Source organism: Nilaparvata lugens, chromosome 1 (genome assembly GCF_014356525.2).
Source record: "Nilaparvata lugens isolate BPH chromosome 1, ASM1435652v1, whole genome shotgun sequence".
Taxonomy (NCBI): domain Eukaryota; kingdom Metazoa; phylum Arthropoda; class Insecta; order Hemiptera; family Delphacidae; genus Nilaparvata; species Nilaparvata lugens.
In genome coordinates, this window is record NC_052504.1 from 36,782,886 (window position 1) to 36,801,072 (window position 18,187).

At 36.1% G+C, this 18,187-nt stretch overlaps 1 protein-coding gene across 1 annotated transcript in view; it reads left to right on the forward strand.

Annotated features, from left to right (window-relative positions):
- Positions 1–17,086, forward strand: part of LOC111062733 (WD repeat-containing protein 44-like) — a 69,435-nt gene extending 52,349 nt beyond the window's left edge. The window contains exons 8-10 of the mRNA XM_039420519.1: positions 9,214–9,447; positions 15,348–15,701; positions 16,276–17,086. Of these exons, the coding sequence (XP_039276453.1) occupies positions 9,214–9,447; positions 15,348–15,701; positions 16,276–16,878 (1,191 nt within the window). The 3' untranslated portion in view covers positions 16,879–17,086. The remainder of the gene's footprint in view (positions 1–9,213; positions 9,448–15,347; positions 15,702–16,275) is intronic.
- The last annotated feature ends 1,101 nt before the right edge of the window (positions 17,087–18,187 follow it).

The window sequence follows — 18,187 nt, forward strand, 5'->3', positions numbered from 1 at the left end:
TAACAGAGCAGCAGCAGTATGGAAGACTGAAAAATTTAGAGATTCATGGAATACCAGTAACTAAAAATGAGAATATCGAAGAAATAATCGGAAAAACAGCAAAGGTCCTGAACATAGGTAATAATGATGAGAGGCTGGGAATTGAAGCCGCGCATAGACTTCCAACGAGAGATTAGAAGAAAATCCTTCCTATTATTGTTGCTTTCTCGTCAAGGAAGACCAGGGATAATTGGATTATGAACAATAAGGCATATCAAAAGGAAATGAGACAAAAGGACCCCCATGTCTTCAAGGGACTACGCACCACACACATAATAAAAATCTTGAAGATGGACCTGTTTACATAAATGAAAATTTGACACCTCGATTAAGACAACTATTCAATGAAACAAGACTGGCAGCAAAGAAAAACAACTTCAAATTCACCTGGATATAGACTGAAAAATTTTTGTCAAGAAAAATGAAACTTCTCGGACTATTCGTATACACAACATCCAGTCACTGAAGGAGTTATCAACCGATAACACAGAGGAAACAACAGCTGACGACAACTCGACAAGGAGGCGAGTGGATAAAAAACCAGATAAAATTGTATCTATTATTGATCTTATAATATACAATGAACAGTTTACTGGAATTGCATTCTCTTCTAGAAAATGATAATGAACTTTCAAATGTAATTGATGATTATTTTAACTATACACCTGAAGGATATGGGGTTAATACAAAATACTTTAATATTTATGTCATGAACATACGAAGTTTGAGTAAAAACTTTGACAGCTTTGTATATTGTCTGGAAAATTTCAAATTAATGTATGATATAATAGTACTAACCGAAACATGGCTTGAAAATTATGAACCCACTCTATTCAATCTTGATGGTTATCGAGTTGTAAACAAAAACGCTAAATATAATAAATGTGACGGTATAATAGTTTATATAAGAGAAGATCTATCTTTCACGAATATAGATTGTGATATCTGTAAAGCATATGCAATCAATGTAATTGTGAACACCGGGCTAGATAACTATATAAACTTTGTTGCTATCTATAGGTCTCCAAATAGGAATGCGATAAGATTCATTGAAAGTTTTGATGATTACATCCAGAGAATGCCACAAAATCATAACATCTGTATAGCAGGAGACATTAACTTAAACTTGTTTTCTAACGATAATATTGTAACTTCATATATTAATACTCTAAATGGAAATGGTTTTAAATCTTGTATAAATGGCAGCACTAGAGTTACAAATCGAACAGAGTCGTCTATAGACCATATATTTCTTAAAACAACTGATAAAGTATTTGACAGTGCGGTAGGAAACATATTTAAAACAACTATTACTGATCATTACTCAGTGACTTTACATTTAGGATTGAGTAATTTTAAACAAGATAAAAAAATCAACTGTATAAGCAATAAGAAAATAATCAACTATACAAAATTAAAGGATTTATTGAGTAATAAAAAATGGGATAGTATTTATGAAAATCAATCCAATGACGTTAACGATTTGCTAAAAATATTCTGTTCGGTTTTGACTAAGTGTATTGAAAATTCTAGTCAGGAAATAAAAATACCACACATATATAAGCCTTTGAAGCCATGGATTACTTCTGGACTAATAAAATCAATAAGAACTAAAGATATATTATATAAGAGATCAATAAAAGAACCTTTCAACACAAAACTCAAACATGATCTTAAAGCATATAAAAATTTATTAAATAGATTAATTGATGAAACAAAAACAAACTATTATCGATCAAAAATAGAGGAATGCAGGAGTGATAAACGTAAACTATGGAATTACATAAATGAAATCATTGATGATACAAAAAATAAACATGATGAACCAGAAAAATTCAGCTGAATTAAATAGATATTTTTCGCAAGTTGGTAAAAACTTGGCTGCTCAAATTGAACAAAATACCACCACATCAGATTTCCCATATAAGAGAACCAATGAATTGAATGCATCTTTTTCTCAGTTCCGTAAATCCACCGGAGGTGATAGAAACTATAAAAACTCTGAAAAATAACTCTTGTCCAGGTCCTGATAAATATTAATAATAGAACTCTAAAGCAGATAGCAGATCTAATAGCTGAACCCCTCTCTTACATTGTAAATAAATGTTTTGAAACCGCTGTATTTCCTGATTCATTTAAAATAGCAAACATTGAACCGATTCTTAAAAAAGGTGATAAAAATAATCCAGGTAACTATAGACCAATAAGCTTAATTAGCAACCTTGCCAAAATATTTGAAAAACTATTTAAAAAACGAATAATGGAGCTCATACAAAAAATAACATTATTAATGAAAACCAATATGGTTTCCAACCTAATAAAAGTACTGAGGATGTGCTAGTATATTTTGTAAACAATGTAACAGATATGTTAAATTCCAAGAAAAAACCACTTACAGTCTTCATGGATTTATCGAAGGCTTTCGATACCATACCACATGATAAAATTTGCAACAAATTGGAGAAGTATGTTTTCAGAAGTTACTTGGAAGATAGATTCCAAATTTTAACAATAAATAACAATAAAAGTATAGAGCAACTGTCATCTTACGGCCTGCCCCAGGGAACTGTACTTTCACCAATATTTTTCATTCTTTATGTAAATGATTTGCTGATTATTAAGCTAAAAAATGGGATAATTTCATCTTTTGCTGATGATTCAGTTATTATATTTTCAGAAAATAATTGGAATGATACTTTCATTGTTGCAGAGAAAGATATGAATATTGTGAAGAATTGGATGGACTCTAATGCTTTGAGTTTAAATGTAGAAGAAAACCAATTACATAGCTTTTTCAGCAAATAGAAAGGGTAAACCTAACAATCAATATAAGTTAAAAATCCATTCAAACTGTTCTTCAATAAATCAACCAAACATTGATAGATGTTCCTGCCCTGTTATTAATAGGAAATCAAACCTCAAATATCTTGGTATATGGATCGATGAGTGTCTCAAATGGGACATCCATGTAAACTTCCTATGTAAGAGACTAAAATAACTATCTTATAAATTTTATAAATTGAAAAATGTGCTATCTTTCTCAGAATGCAAACAGGTATATACGGCACTAGTAGAATCCATAATGCGATATGGTTTAATAGTTTGGGGTGGGACTTTCGACACCCATATTTAAAACCCTTTTCTAATACAAAATTCATCATAAAGACAATTTTAAAGAAACCTAGAACTTATGATAGTAAGATTTTGTTCAGTGAAATTCATGTTAAAACTATACGACAGTTATATCTTAGTTGCATAACAAATTACAGTTTTAAATACGAGCATAATTTCCCTCTAGCCGATGACATAAATTATAATCTTAGACCTAATACAATAAGAAAATATGAAATATATAACATCAACTCAGCTCTTCTTAGAAGGCAACTTTACTACATTAGCAGTAAATTCATAAATATACTAGAAAGTGAATTTCCACATAATAATTTCCGAAATAATAGACACAGAAAAAGAGCCATAGAGGCATGGCTGAAATTGAATTATTTCCAATCGTTGACTTTTATACAATAATCAACTTCATATTATTATAAAATTATATTTTCGAACACTTCATACGCTAAATTCAAGTTTATATATTACATCCCTGATTGAGCTGATTTACGACTCACACTGGCACACAAGGAATCTTCCTTTTGCCGGTGTTTTTGCCTCATCTACTGTACTTATGCATGTGAACATAAATTAAATCTTCATTTTATAACTATTATATAATATAAAGGATATCATTTCGTTATTATATCTAATTAAATAAATTTATGTATCTTGGTTTAAGTGCAGTAGCTAGCATATACTTATATTTATTTTTTGTAAAGCTTTTTTGTATTTTGTTTTTGGCAAATAAATTCATTCATTCATCTTACTCGTTTTAAAGACTCTTGAATAACAGTAAAATCGCAGAAAAAATGAGAAAATGAAAATTATCATTTTTTCAATTAGCTGTAACTTTTGAATGGTACTGAAATCAGGAAAACGACTCATGGGAGCGGAAAGAGGAGAAAATTCTCTACAACCTTGACTACTTTTTTGATTTTTTTATCTGAAGTGTTTCACAAGATACGCAACTTTGAATATACGAGACTATGGAAATGATTAACATATCAAAATTTTTTCGCATATTCAAAGTTACGTATCTTGTGAAACACTTCAGATAAAAAATCGAAAAAGTAGTCAAGGTTGTAGAGAATTTTCTCCTCTTTTCGCTCCCATGAGTCGTTTTCCTGATTTCAGTACCGTTCAAAAGTTACAGCTACCTAATTGAAAAAAAAATTTTTTCATTTTCTCATTTTTTCTGCGATTCTACTGTTATTCAAGAGTCTCTAAAACGAGTAAGATACATAATAGAAACTTGCGATTGGTCTCAAATGAAAGAGAATTACATGCTATATAAGCTACGTTACCTGAAACCCATCTTGCATGAATGTTTATTATCGAAAAACTGTCGAGACTGTGAAAATGAGGAAAATATCGCAAATTTCTTGATTTTTTGAATCAAACGTATCTTACCTCACGATTATATTTTCACAAAATTCATTTACCTCACATGAAAATGAGGTAAGCCAGAACAGAAAATTATCACTTATAGAGACTTCAAAAACTTTGATGAAGCCGCCTTCCTGACTGATGTGGCTCAGACTCCATGGCATCAAATTGAAGCGTTACCCTCAGTTGATGACATGGTCAAGACTTTCAAGAATTTGACTTTGACTTTGTATGACAAACATGCACCTTATGTGACAAGGAGGATTAATAGAAAACGACGAGTACCGTGGATGACTGAAGACATACTTAAGATGATGGAACGTAGAGACAAAGCACATAGAAAATTTAAAAAGACATTTGACTTGGTCAGTTTGATAGAGTATAGGAGCCTTAGAAATAGAGTTAAACAGGAATTACGGAACTCAAAGTTTAGGTACTTGAATCCGTTTATGACAAACAATAGACAAGACTCTAAATCACTTTGGCAGGGAGTAAAAGAATTCGGGCTTGGCAAACATAAATCGAATCCACAAATTGACTTACCATTGAACAATATAAATGACCATTTCGTTTCACACTCTAACCAACGCGACGAAATTGTCATTGCTAATCATATCGATGATCTTGAAGAGCAGGTTACAAAATTACTGATCAATTTCATTTCCATCCAATCTCAGAAGAAGACACTTTCAGAGCAATTCAACGTATTCATAGTAATGCTACGGGTGTAGACAAAATTCCTATTAAATTTATCAAGAAGATGTTATTTGCTGTTTTACCAACCATTACATACATTTTCAACAAGTCACTTGAAGAAGGCATTTTCCCTGAAAACTGGAAGTTTGCTCTGGTTCGCCCTCTAAATAAAGTTCCATCACCCAATAAAGTTGAGGATTTTAGACCAATCAGTATTTTACCTGCATTGTCCAAAATGCTGGAAAGACTCATTCATGCTCAAGTTGTAAAATTTCTAGACAACAATAGTAAGCTTCATAACTTTCAATCTGGCTTTAGAAAATTCCATTCAACTGAGACAGCTCTGCTTCGTGTCACTGATGATATAAGGTTAGCTATGGACCAAAGAAAATGCACCATCCTCACCCTATTTGATTTTTCTAAAGCATTCGATACTGTTGATCATACAGTCCTTCTGAATAAGTTGGCTATTCTTGGTTTCAGTCACAACTCGTTAGTTTGGTTTAAATCCTATCTATTAGGTAGGAAACAATGTGTATCTGTCAGTGACAAAAAGTCTACTTGGAAAAACGTTATGCATGGAGTACCACAAGGTTCAATTTCAGGCCCTCTCCTCTTCACTTTGTATGCTAATGACCTTTCTTCCATTATCAAATTCTCCAGTCTCCATACTTATGCAGACGACCTTCAAATCTATTTAAGCTGTCCCATAACAAAAATTAATGAAACAGTTGGAATAATGAATCAGGATATCAATTCGATAGTGGAATGGACAGAGAAAATGGCCTTAAGCTTAATCCCATCAAAACACAACCCATTATAATTGGATATTCTCGTCTTATAAACAATATTGACCTTGAATCGATTCACAAAATTAGTGTAGACGGTAATGACATTCCTTACTGTAGCTCAGTTAAAAATTTAGGCATTATTATGAATAATACTCTTGACTGGTCAGAACAAGTGAACAAAACTTGTAAAAAGGTATTCTCAGCCATGCATGCATTGAAGAAAATGCACGATATTCTCCCTAGAAACATTAAATTATTATTGGTTCAATCACTGATCTTCCCACATTTAATGTATTGTAATTCTGTTCTTAACGATATGCAAGTCACTCTGAATGATAAACTACAGCGTTGCCAAAATTATTGTCTACGTTTCGTCTACTCTCTCCAACGCCATGATCATATCACCCCAGCCCACATTGCTAGTTCAACATTAAAGCTTCCCGATCAAAGGCTTTTTCGAATAGTCAAGCTTGTTAGAGATATCTTGAAATACGGTAATCCGAACTATTTTAAAGATGATTTCAAATTTGTCTCTGAAGGTAGGAGGATAGATGCTTCACATACTAGAACCGGAGAAAGTACTTTAAGGATACCCAATCATCGAACTACTATTTTCACAAAATCCTTCTTAGTCAGTGCCAGTCGTGCATGGAATGCACTTCCTGTTTCTATCAGGTCCATCGAGAGCTGAGCGAGCTTCATCCTGACTTTAAAAAAACATCTTTTGTAACAAATGACTGAAACTGTCCGGCCCTAGAACGATCACATGACAACCATCCCCCACCTATCCCACAAATACAAACCTTTAAACCTGTTATAGAATGAATTATATATATAATATAACTCATGTTATTTTAATTATCCACTGCATACTGCTGTATATTACTGAAAGTTGATTACCCTGATCTACTTTCAGCCTACTTCATTTTATTAATCAATAATTTGATCTTATCTACCTATATAATTATTTTACTCAATCAATTTTCTGTTTTTTTTCTCTTGAATTTTTATATTAATTAAAACTTTTACAATATTTCCATTAATAAATAAATCCTTAGTTTAATTAATTAAATTAACGTTTTGGTAGAGAGTTAGTAGTGGGGAGGATATTTTTAATATTCTTTCCGAAGAATGGACATTGATATGTCCAAAGCTCCGCCAATTTATGTAGATGCATAACAATATAATTATCTATAGTTATTATATTAAAAATTACTTTTTCATATCATATACAGTTCAATAATTATTTTCTTAGTCTATATTATGTAAATTCATCTATAATTTTGCTGTATTGTAAGCTATTGTATATAAGTGTATAAGCAAGTATATATTGTAATCTACATAAATAAAGTACTCAATCAATCAATCAATCAATGAAAGAGGAGGTTCTGTTCTTCAAATCAAGACCAAGTACCATTTTTTATCATTTCGGGTTACCGAGATACACAGTTTTGAATATAGAAATTGACCATTTTTCTGTGTATTTAAATAGGGGTTAAAATACACTAAAAGTGGATTTTTTTTCATCAAATTTCAATTATGATACATGATTTTGAACCGCCTTGATGAGCTGAGAAGAATGAGCTGTAGTACGAGGAGATCTGATCATTCTGTCAAGAGTGTTTAAAGTTTCGATCCTTGACGTATCCGCTCCCCCCCCCCACTAAATTCGAAAATTCCTAAGGAATCCTGTTCATAATGAATTGTTCTTTCACGTGATGTGTGGTTTTTTATCTATGTTGTATAATGAAAACGTACCCCCCCCACTAGTAAATACTGAAATTAAATGATTCTAACGGGTGATTTTCATAGAAAATAACCCGCGTGAGATGATTTCAGTCGGAATATGTATTTTTTTGTTAGGAAGGCTTTGAAAAGGTATTATAATGAAAAATGTGTATTTTGCCTGTAGGACATGATTTTATATTTTTGGGTATATCCCCCCTCCCCTCACTACTAAATTCGAAATTTTTTTAAGGAATCCTGTTCATAATGAATTGTTCTTTCACGTGATGAGTGGTTTTTCATCTATACTAGAAAAATATCCATGTTGTATAGGGTAGAAGTGGTAGGTTTGCATAATTTTGAAAACCCCTTAAAAATACCCCTTTTTTGAAAATTCGTAGCTCCGGAACCAAAAATGGTAGAATCCTGCGCGACCACTCACTCAATTTATTGGAAATTTTATTCTCTTTAATTTTATCGAGAATGATTTTTCTTGAGAAACTCAAGGTTCACGAGATAAAATGGGAAAATTGAAAAAAGTCCGAAATTTTGGGGGTTTTAGGGGGTTTTGGGGGTGAAGTCGCCCTCTGGCGTGTCAGCAAATTTCAGATTCAAATTCAGCGCCCCAAAATACATATGGAACCGTCGAGAAAAATTCTTTCGGGGCTGTTTCCTGAAAAAACGACTGGACTATTATAAAAATACTCAATTTGCCAAATTCACAATGAGGAACTTATTATTTCAAAATATAGGCATACAAAAATTTCAACGATCCCACCCAGTTTTCATGTTGATTTGAGGTTATGTCAGTTTACTACAGTTAGTCACTTTCAAGCATCATTTCATTCGAAAACATTTATCATAACAAATTCTTTGCAGTATGTTGTCTCAAAAAGTATAAAAAAGTAGAGGAATCACAAAAATCATTATAAAAACTTGAAAAGTGGAGATATTTGAATGTTGATGGTCTGAGACTTGAGAATGAGATACTTGAGGGGGGCCACCAAGAGCTCGCTGCAACCCTTGATAATGAAAGCTGGTAATGAAAGCAGGACCCGTAGCTACTCTCGGCTTGAAGCTCTTGATTGCTTGACGTATGTCATCCTCAGATACTGAAGAAATATTCAGAGTACTATTGGAGCCCTCACTATAAAGTGCATTGTCCTTATCGATCTTGTAACAAGCCGTAATTGGGGTATAGACAGACTTGAAAAACTTTGCAAAACCAGAAGGAATTTCCGAGCCAGTACACTCTTCATCTTTGAAAAGCATGGTCTCACAAGTCTCCCGAGCCTCGCTTATTATTAATAAATTTCCAGAATTCTTAGGAATCGTGACTGACATTGGACTGGAATCTATCAACATAACTCTTGTAAGCTGTTGAAATTGCCTATATTGACGTTGTCTATGCTGTAACGGTTTTTTGACAATAGAATTTTACTTATTCGTTTGTGGATGTTGACAGGACCTGAGCAACGAGCACGTGGGCCCAGTGTGGTGCATGAAGTTCTCGCAGTGCGGCCGGCTGCTGGCGACGGCCGGCCAGGACCGGGTGCTGCGCATCTGGGTGGTGCGCAACGCCTACGCCTACTTCCAGGACACGCGCACCAAGTACAACGCGGAGAAGGTGTCGCCGACGCCCAGCCAGGAGTCGCTCGTCTCCCAGCAGTCGTCTTCTGCCGACGACAACGCCGCTCAAGTACGCTCACATTCACGCTCCCACTTTTCATTTATTCACGTGCATGTCCAGGGCTCCCCCACCTCGGGTAACGGGAAATTGAGCTTTACAAATCGTATGTGCATCATCTGTGCACGAATATGTACGACCACTCTGCATTTGAGCACGCAAACTGAAAAAAATAAATTTGGGGGCTAGGGAAACGAGAGCCCCCTCACTTCTTAAATTTGAGCATAGCGGAAAGGATTTCGTTTGTGCATCGTATTTGCACGTACCTTCGCCGTTTGTGTAGTCATCAATAGAAATTGCAAAAGCTTGCAACAAGAGTAATGGGGGCTGGGGGGACGCTAGCCCCCCCAAACCGTCAAAACACCCAAATTTCGGCTCAATCGCTCAATCGATCGTGCTTCCTTTGTGAACAAATGTGCTCATACATGTAACTTTTGCTCACACTGTGTGCATGAAATACAGTAAATTTAGGTTCAACCGCTTAAGCTTCGAATGTGCACAAATGTGCATGCACTTTCACCGTTTGAGCACTCATCAAAATATCCGAAAAAACCTGCAACAGGTTATGGGCGCAGGGGAAATTCTATCCCCCAAACAGTCAAAACACCCCTACTTTCGGCTCAATCGTTTGTGCTTATTTTGTGCCTTAATGTGCACGTACATGTAAAGTTTGTGCACACATTTTCAGCAAGAAAATGGGTGGTGGGTAATGTAATACAGTAATTTTAGGTTCAACCGTTTGTGCTTCGAATGTGCAACCGTTTCCTTGGCCCCTGTACTGTACCTCACTTCTGTGACGACCCATTTTCCTGCTTAAAAAGTTTGCACAAACGTTACATGTACGTCTACATTTGTGTACAAAGGAAGCACAAACGATTGAGCGATTGAGCCGAAAATTTGGGTGTTTTGATTGTTTGGGGAGTTAGCGTTTCCCCAGCCCCCATTAACTTGTTGCAAGCTTTTGCAATTTCTATTGATGACTGCACAAACGAAATTCTTCCCGCTATGCTATGTAACGCTATGCTCAAATTGAAGAAGTGAGGGGCTCTCGTTTCCCTAGCACCCCCCCCCCCGCCACAAATTCAATTTTGGAATAATTTGTGCAGTTTGCGTGCATAAACGATGTGTAATGCTCAAATTACCGTTACACTAGGTGGGTGGGGCCTGGACATGTACGTCATTTATTTCTATAGTGAGGTTCGCGCTATAATGACAGTATTTGATTGACAATAGTGTTGCTATCCTTTTCTATTATTTGACAAAGCAGATAGTGCTATCTCTTTCTAGCTTTGCAATGCTGTCAGTTTGCCAGAAATATTTCATTTTTACTTTTGACAGTGACTGTACAGATGTAAACAAACAATCTTCAGCCGCCATGTTTTTTCTTCATTCTAGCAAAATACTTCAGTACAGAAGTCGTATAATTGAGTTTTAAATGTTTTTTGAATAAATCTTTTTTTATATATTACCGTATGAGAAACACAAATTATACCTGAAATTACAATTTAAAAGTTGATAACTTTCACCATCCTCGACTTCACCCATGCTTCAGCTACCCGGTAAAGGTTACGGTACTGGTACCGGTTTAAATTAATAAATATTGAAAGGTCAAATAACTATTTCTATTAAACTTATTTCATTATGAATGGGATTTCTATTTTACCATTATTTTAAAAAAAATTGAAATAGAATACCTACCAAATAACTTAATTTCTGTTGATTGTTGATTTGAAGTTCAGATTGTTGTTTCACAGTTTTTTAATTAGCCGCAAAGATTTTAGTTGTGTATGAGAATAAAAATCAAATCTTAGTTATGGAAGCAAAGTTATTAAACATTATATGAATGTAGTTTTTATGAATGATTGATGAATGTTATATTTTATCAACGAAAATTAAAACTAATAATAGATCAAATTAAATGTAATGGGATGCATTGATTAACAGCTGTGTATACTCAGCGGCAAAATGGAGTCACATTTAGAGATTTGGCAACACTGTTCTCCAATCTTTCTTCAATGCTATTATAACGTGGACCTCACTATTTGAGTAGTGCATTGAAATGTAGTGATAATTATTATATCTGCGGAAATTGCGCTAGAACGATTCAAAATTGATCACAAAATTCAATTTCAAGTATTTTGATTTTCAATTTCAAATTTTTTTATTCAAGTATCAAATTCTTTGGATCTTTAATTGTAACAGTCGTAGTTCGGACGCCGAACTGTTAGTGCTGTGTTTCTGTGCTCTGCTATCTTTCTGTGCTGTGATAAAAGTTACCAGTGAATCCTGCATCGAAAGTTTTTCGATAATAAACAGTCATGCAAGATGGGTTTAAGGCAACGTAGCTTATAGAGCATGTAATTCTCTTTCATTTGAGACCAATCGCAAGTTTCTATCATGTATCAGTCGTAGTTCGGACGCCGAACTGTTAGTGCTGTGTTTCTGCGCTCTGCTATCTATCTGTGCTGAGATAAAAGTAGAGTAGTCTTTAATTGTAATCTCTAATTATAACAGTATCTATTGAAAAGGAAGCATTCTATAATAATTCAGATTACTGTTATAATACAACAGTTTATCAATTAAAGATTCAAAGAATTTAATGGCACTTAACTATCACAAATGTTTAGATATCACATGACAGCGATTTACGCTCGGTTGTCGCGCGGTTGACCAACCGAGCGGTTGCCAGGTATAGGGAAACACAGTCATGGTGCCGTACAAATGCAACGCTCGGTTTGAGCAGTCGCCGGCGAATCGCGGCAGTTGAAGTTTCCAGTCCAACCGCTCGGTTGGGTGGTTCGATATACTAGAGCAGGCGTACACATGTCTTCAGTCAACCGAGCGTTTTCGAGCAGATCAGTTCACATAGTGCATATTCTATTACAATTTCAGTTCAATTAAAATTTTATTCTATTAAAATTTTCAGTTATTATTATTATTATTAATTTGTTGCGTTTAGCCGCTTAAGTGAGCAGGGCTCTTGCAGCATGCAACACGTCAAGTTGTAGTATTATTCCATATGCTGGAGTTGCCTCTATCCCCTGATAGGTTCACAGCATTCACTCAATGTGTAGGGTACTCTTTCCGATAGCCTTTGAGTCAGAGTTCTTGAAAGAGTCTTGACATCTAAATTTCTCCATGATGTGGAGAGCTGGTTGAAGAACCTTATTCCAGAATAATACGGTCCTTTCTCGAACAAAGTTGTCCTATGAACAGGGTAATATAGGATGGAATTCTTTTTTCAGGTGCCATACGCATGTTGCGATCTGTTTGATTCAAATTTATCCCCATTCTTCATAACAAACATAATTGCTTCCAAGTAATAACGGGCTAGAACAGTCAGCAGGTTTAAGTTCAAGAAAATTGGCTTGCAGGAATCGCGGCCAAAAGGATTAATACCACGAAGAGCGTGAACTGCTTTCCTTTCCTTTGTATCAGGAAGATCTCCTGCAAATCTGACACGTTGCTCCCCCAAAAAAGAATACTATAACGAATAAGAGGCAAAAAACATCCGTGATAGACTTTGAGCGCTGTCTTTTGATTGGAAATACTCGCTATTGTTCTCACGGCAAAAAAGCATGCGTTTATTTGTTCATCAGAACTCTTAAATGCTTATTCCACTTTAGACTACCTTGAAGCTCTACTCCGAGAAATTTTGCTGACGAAACTGCATTTTACTTCACCCCCGTATCAAGAACCAATTCCTGGAAACCCACTTCTGAATGACTGCCAGGAGCAAACTTCATGAAATTTGTATTTTTTTAATTAAATTCCAAGGCATTACTGCTAAACCAGTGATGAAGCTGATTCAATACTTTCAAAGACTTCCTGGAAACTTCGTCAACATTATTGCCACTAACCAATGCAGTAGTGTCGTCAGCGTAAAGAATCATTTTCGAATCTATATTTAATGGCAAATCATTGATAAAAATGTTTAACAAGATAGGCCCCAGTATTGACCCTTGAGGAACTCCAACCCTCACAATATTCCATGGGGATAATATCTGGCGTCCATCTGAAACTACTTTAACCTTCTGAAAACGATTATGTAGGCATGACCTAAAAAAACTTCCTGCAGTACCTCCAAAACCATAGTAATGCAGTTTTTTCAAGAGCAGGATATGATCCACCATATCAAAAGCTTGTGCCAAATCACAAAACATTCTAAGAGCCCCCTTTTGTCTATCAATATAACTCAGTAAGTCTGTTACTACCTATATCAAAAACTGCAGATTTTGTCGACATTCGTGCCAAATCACAAAACATTCCAAGAGCCCCCTTTTGTCTATCAATATAATTCAGTAAGTCTGTTACTATATCAAAAACTGCAGATTTTGTTGACATTCCCCACCTAAAAACATACTGACCCCCAAAAAATATTTTTTTAGCCACCTTTTCAAATATCTTTTAGAAAACAAAGATCAGAGCTATTGGACGATAGTTCCTCACATCGGTTCTAACCGATGGGGCTCTTGGAATGAATCCTTCTTGTGCAATGGCTTAATGATGGAATATTCAATTTTCTGTGGAAAAACACCCTCTCTGAAAGACAGATTTACAATATGAGTGAGTGGATTCGAAATAATAGAGCACATTGCCTCAACTACAGAGGTCGGTATCTCATCTCAGCCAGCTGCATCTGTGTTCTTCAAACCCATGATTATTCTTTCTAGATCAATCTCAGAAACAGTTCCAAATCTGAAGCATTCAAAGGGCCTATTAATGTTATGCAAGTACTCCAAACTTCAGTTTAAGTTAGTTTGTAGAGGATCATAGTTCATAGTAGTATCTAGTTCAGTTTAAGTTTAATTATTATTTATTTATTTAAACATTGATAGATCATTAGTTAGTTCGCAGAGGATCATAGTTCATAGTAGTATCTAGTTCAGTTTTAGTTCCAAGTAGTTCATAGTAGAAATATGGAAGTAGGTCTGCTTGGCAGGAGATTTTTCAGAGAGCAGCAATTCACAGGAGCAAAAAACAGCCTTAGGCATACTCATTATGTGTTTGAACCTTAACCAAGCGCAAACCGCTCATGAATCGCTGTCATGTGTACGAGGCTGGCAAACCGAGCGTAAATTGCTGTCATGTGAACAAGCTCTAAGGCCCAATTCACACAGAACAGACGTTGGACAGGGACGTGGCGCGCCACCTATCTTCTGTGAGCATTGGTTCACATGGGAGAGACGTCGAAGGGGACGAAATTCAGAGTCACGTCTCTGCCCGAAGTCAGTTCTATGTTATCTGGCAAAAATATCTTTATTCAGACTTGGTATATGTGTCGAATGGTTGGCTCTCAACTAGGAATTGAGAGTGCCACACAAGGTGGGCTCAGCGTACTTAGGTCATATCTGTGCGTAATTGCATTCTGCTATAGAGAAAAGTAGATATAAGTAGATATTCCATGGTATAGGTATTTTATGTTTCAAATTTCAAGCAGTTTTCATGTCAACTCAAGCCGATTACTGTCGACTACTGTCTATTATTACTGTTTTTGCTGAGTGAGAGTGAAAGAAAGGCACAATATGAGAGAGACTACCAGCGTCACATAACCTTACGAAAAATAACTACTAGGACTATCAGCTTGAGTTAACAGTGAAAATTGGAACATAAAAACATTGGATTTCTTATGATGCTATCTTTTCTCTATGATTTGTCGACCTAAATGTATGGACAAGAGTCCCAATATTATTGGTACCCATTTTCACCTCCGATATTATCGGACATTTTCGATTTAGTTTCAAGTATTCAGTTTAAAGTTTTCAATTTTTACAGTTGAAATTCAACTCATTGATCTTTAGTCAATCAATACAAATACTCAATCAGTATAATGGTCAAATAGCATGTTCAAAGTGTGCACATCGACGTTGAACTGTATATCGAATCTTTAGCAATAGTTTGTGTGATGCTAGGCGGAGATGAACCCTGACGACCGGTCACCGTTCATGCCAAAGCCGTTCTGCACATACACGGGACACACTTCCGACCTACTCGACGTGTCCTGGTCGAAGAACTACTTCGTGCTCTCCTCGTCCATGGACAAGACAGTGCGTCTGTGGCACATCTCGCGCAAGGAGTGCCTTTGCTGCTTCCAGCACATCGACTTTGTCACGGCCATCGTGTTCCACCCGCGCGACGACCGCTACTTCCTCAGCGGCTCGCTCGACGGAAAGCTGCGGCTCTGGAACATTCCCGACAAGAAGGTGGCCGTCTGGAACGAAGTCGACGGCAACCCCAAGCTCATCACTGCTGCCAACTTTTGCCAGGTGAGAACAAGTTCTCCTAATTTCCACCAAACAAATCATGAATTAAATTCTTCTTGATTCATGCTTACATTTACAAGATTAGATAAAATAATATTATGTTGTAACTATGCGTTGATTGAAATTATTATCTTCGATTGGCCACTACCGTAACGGTGGGACATGCATGTATCATGCACACACAAACATGATCATCATACATGTTTTGTCATAAGCTAGAGACTTCTAACATTAAGCATTAAATAAACCACTTGAAAATTACAAATTATAATAATACAAAAATAATTCAACCTCGAATAGAGCTGCGAAGAAAAAATAAACAAAAAAAAATCTGAGATAAAAAACCCAACCTCAAAAGATTTTGCTCACAGCCTTACGCTGTGATGTCACTGTTATGTACGACAATATGTGTATCATGCATGTCCTACCGTTACCGGTCAGCCTGAAATTTCTTGATTGATATTCAAGTTTTCCTACTTAATGATGCTGTGGTATTTCACTAAAATCAATAAAAAGAAACTAGATGTTGTCAACCACTGCTTACAACTTGCTAAACTTCATTTTCACTTTATTTCAGAATGGGAAATTTGCAGTCGTAGGATCCTATGATGGAAGATGCATATTCTACAACACTGATCAACTAAAGTATCACACGCAAATTCATGTTAGATCAACTCGCGGTAAGAATTCGACAGGACGTAAAATTAGTGGAATAGAACCTATGCCAGAAGAGGACAAAATTTTGGTCACATCCAATGACAGTAGGATCAGATTATACGATTTGAGAGACCTGAATCTGTCTTGTAAGTATAAAGGCTACGTAAATGTCAGCAGTCAGATAAAGGCATCGTTCAGTCACGACGGAAAATACATAGTAAGCGGATCCGAGAATCAGTGCATTTACATATGGAAAACACATCATGATTATTCTAAATTCTCGTCGGTTAGAAGAGATCGCAACGATTATTGGGAGGGTGTGAAGGTGCACAATGCTGTTGTGACGTGCGCTGTGTTCGCCCCAAATCCAGACGTAATAATCCAGCAGATGGAGGAACCGGAGCCGGAGCCATCAGCACAAGGCTATGTGCTGGTCAGTGCAGACTTCAATGGCGGCATCAAAGTCTTTCTCAACAAGACCAAACCCAAGCACAGCAGTTTGCCGGCGTCGGCTCTCATTTAGCAAACCCCAAGCACAGCAGTCTGCCGGCGTCGGCTCTCATTTAGCAAACCGACACACCAAACCACAAAAACAATAATTATATCTGTGATAATAATAGATAGGTACCAAAACAATACTGTATAGTCTTTTAGAGAACTACTGTGTATATTTTAAACAGAGAATATTCTCGTTCATTAAAATGAACACTAGTTTTAATGAACCCAATTATTTGACTATAATAATAATAATAATAAAGCTTTATTTACATTCATTACATGAACAAAAGCCTCTCTTAACGAGGTATTTGAGGTTGACAGTCCTTGATTAATTAATTACAATCATAAAAATCTGTTTACAAAATATATTCACAATCATAATTTCTTTATTATTCTAGCCCATAATTGCCTATTTCTGGCCGTAGTCGCCCATGCATGGCCCACTCTCTGGCACAACTCGTCCCTCCATCTGGTCGGTGGCCGTCCTCGTCTCCTGGTCCTGTCCATCGGTACCCACTCCGTGCAAATCCTTGTCCATCGATCTTCAGGCAGTCTCGCTACGTGTCCGGCCCACTTCCATTTCATTACATGAGCCTCTTTTTGCAAGTACTTCACCTTTACTTTCCTTAATATATCCCTGTTTGTAACTCTTTGTACTTGCTTCAGGCCAAGAATACTTCTCAGCATTTTAGTTTGCGTCGTCTCCAGCTTCTTATCTTGATTTTCTGTGAGTGCCCAGGTCTGCGCTCCATATAGTATTGCAGGGTATACGCACATTGATAGAGTTCTCGCTTTTAGATTGTTGGAATAGTTTCCCTTAAATATTCTTTTCAAAGCCCAATACTTTTTCCATCCTTTGTCAATCCTGTGTTTCACTTCCTTTGCCGCTCTATTCGTGAATGATAGAATCTGACCCAGATACTCATATTCCTCCACATACTCAATACTTCCGCAGCCTACTTGCACACTTATTCTTTCTGCATTGGTCATTATTCTTGTCTTCTGTGCATTTAGATGGAGACCCATCGCTTCACTAGCACCAACTAATTCCTCTATCATTCCCTTCATCTCTATAGCGCTGCTTGCTATGATCATAACATCATCTGCAAATCGGAGATTCGTGAGCTCTTGGCCGTTAATCCGAATCCCTCTGCCTTCCCACTCCAATCTGCGAAATATATACTCCAAACAACAATTGAATATAACCGGGGACAGTGGACAACCCTGCTTGAGTCCTTTCTCTATTTTAATATTTCTCCCTCTTCTCTCAAGCTCGACATATACCTCCGTGTTCTCGTATAAACTTCTAATAACATTTATATATTCTCTATCTA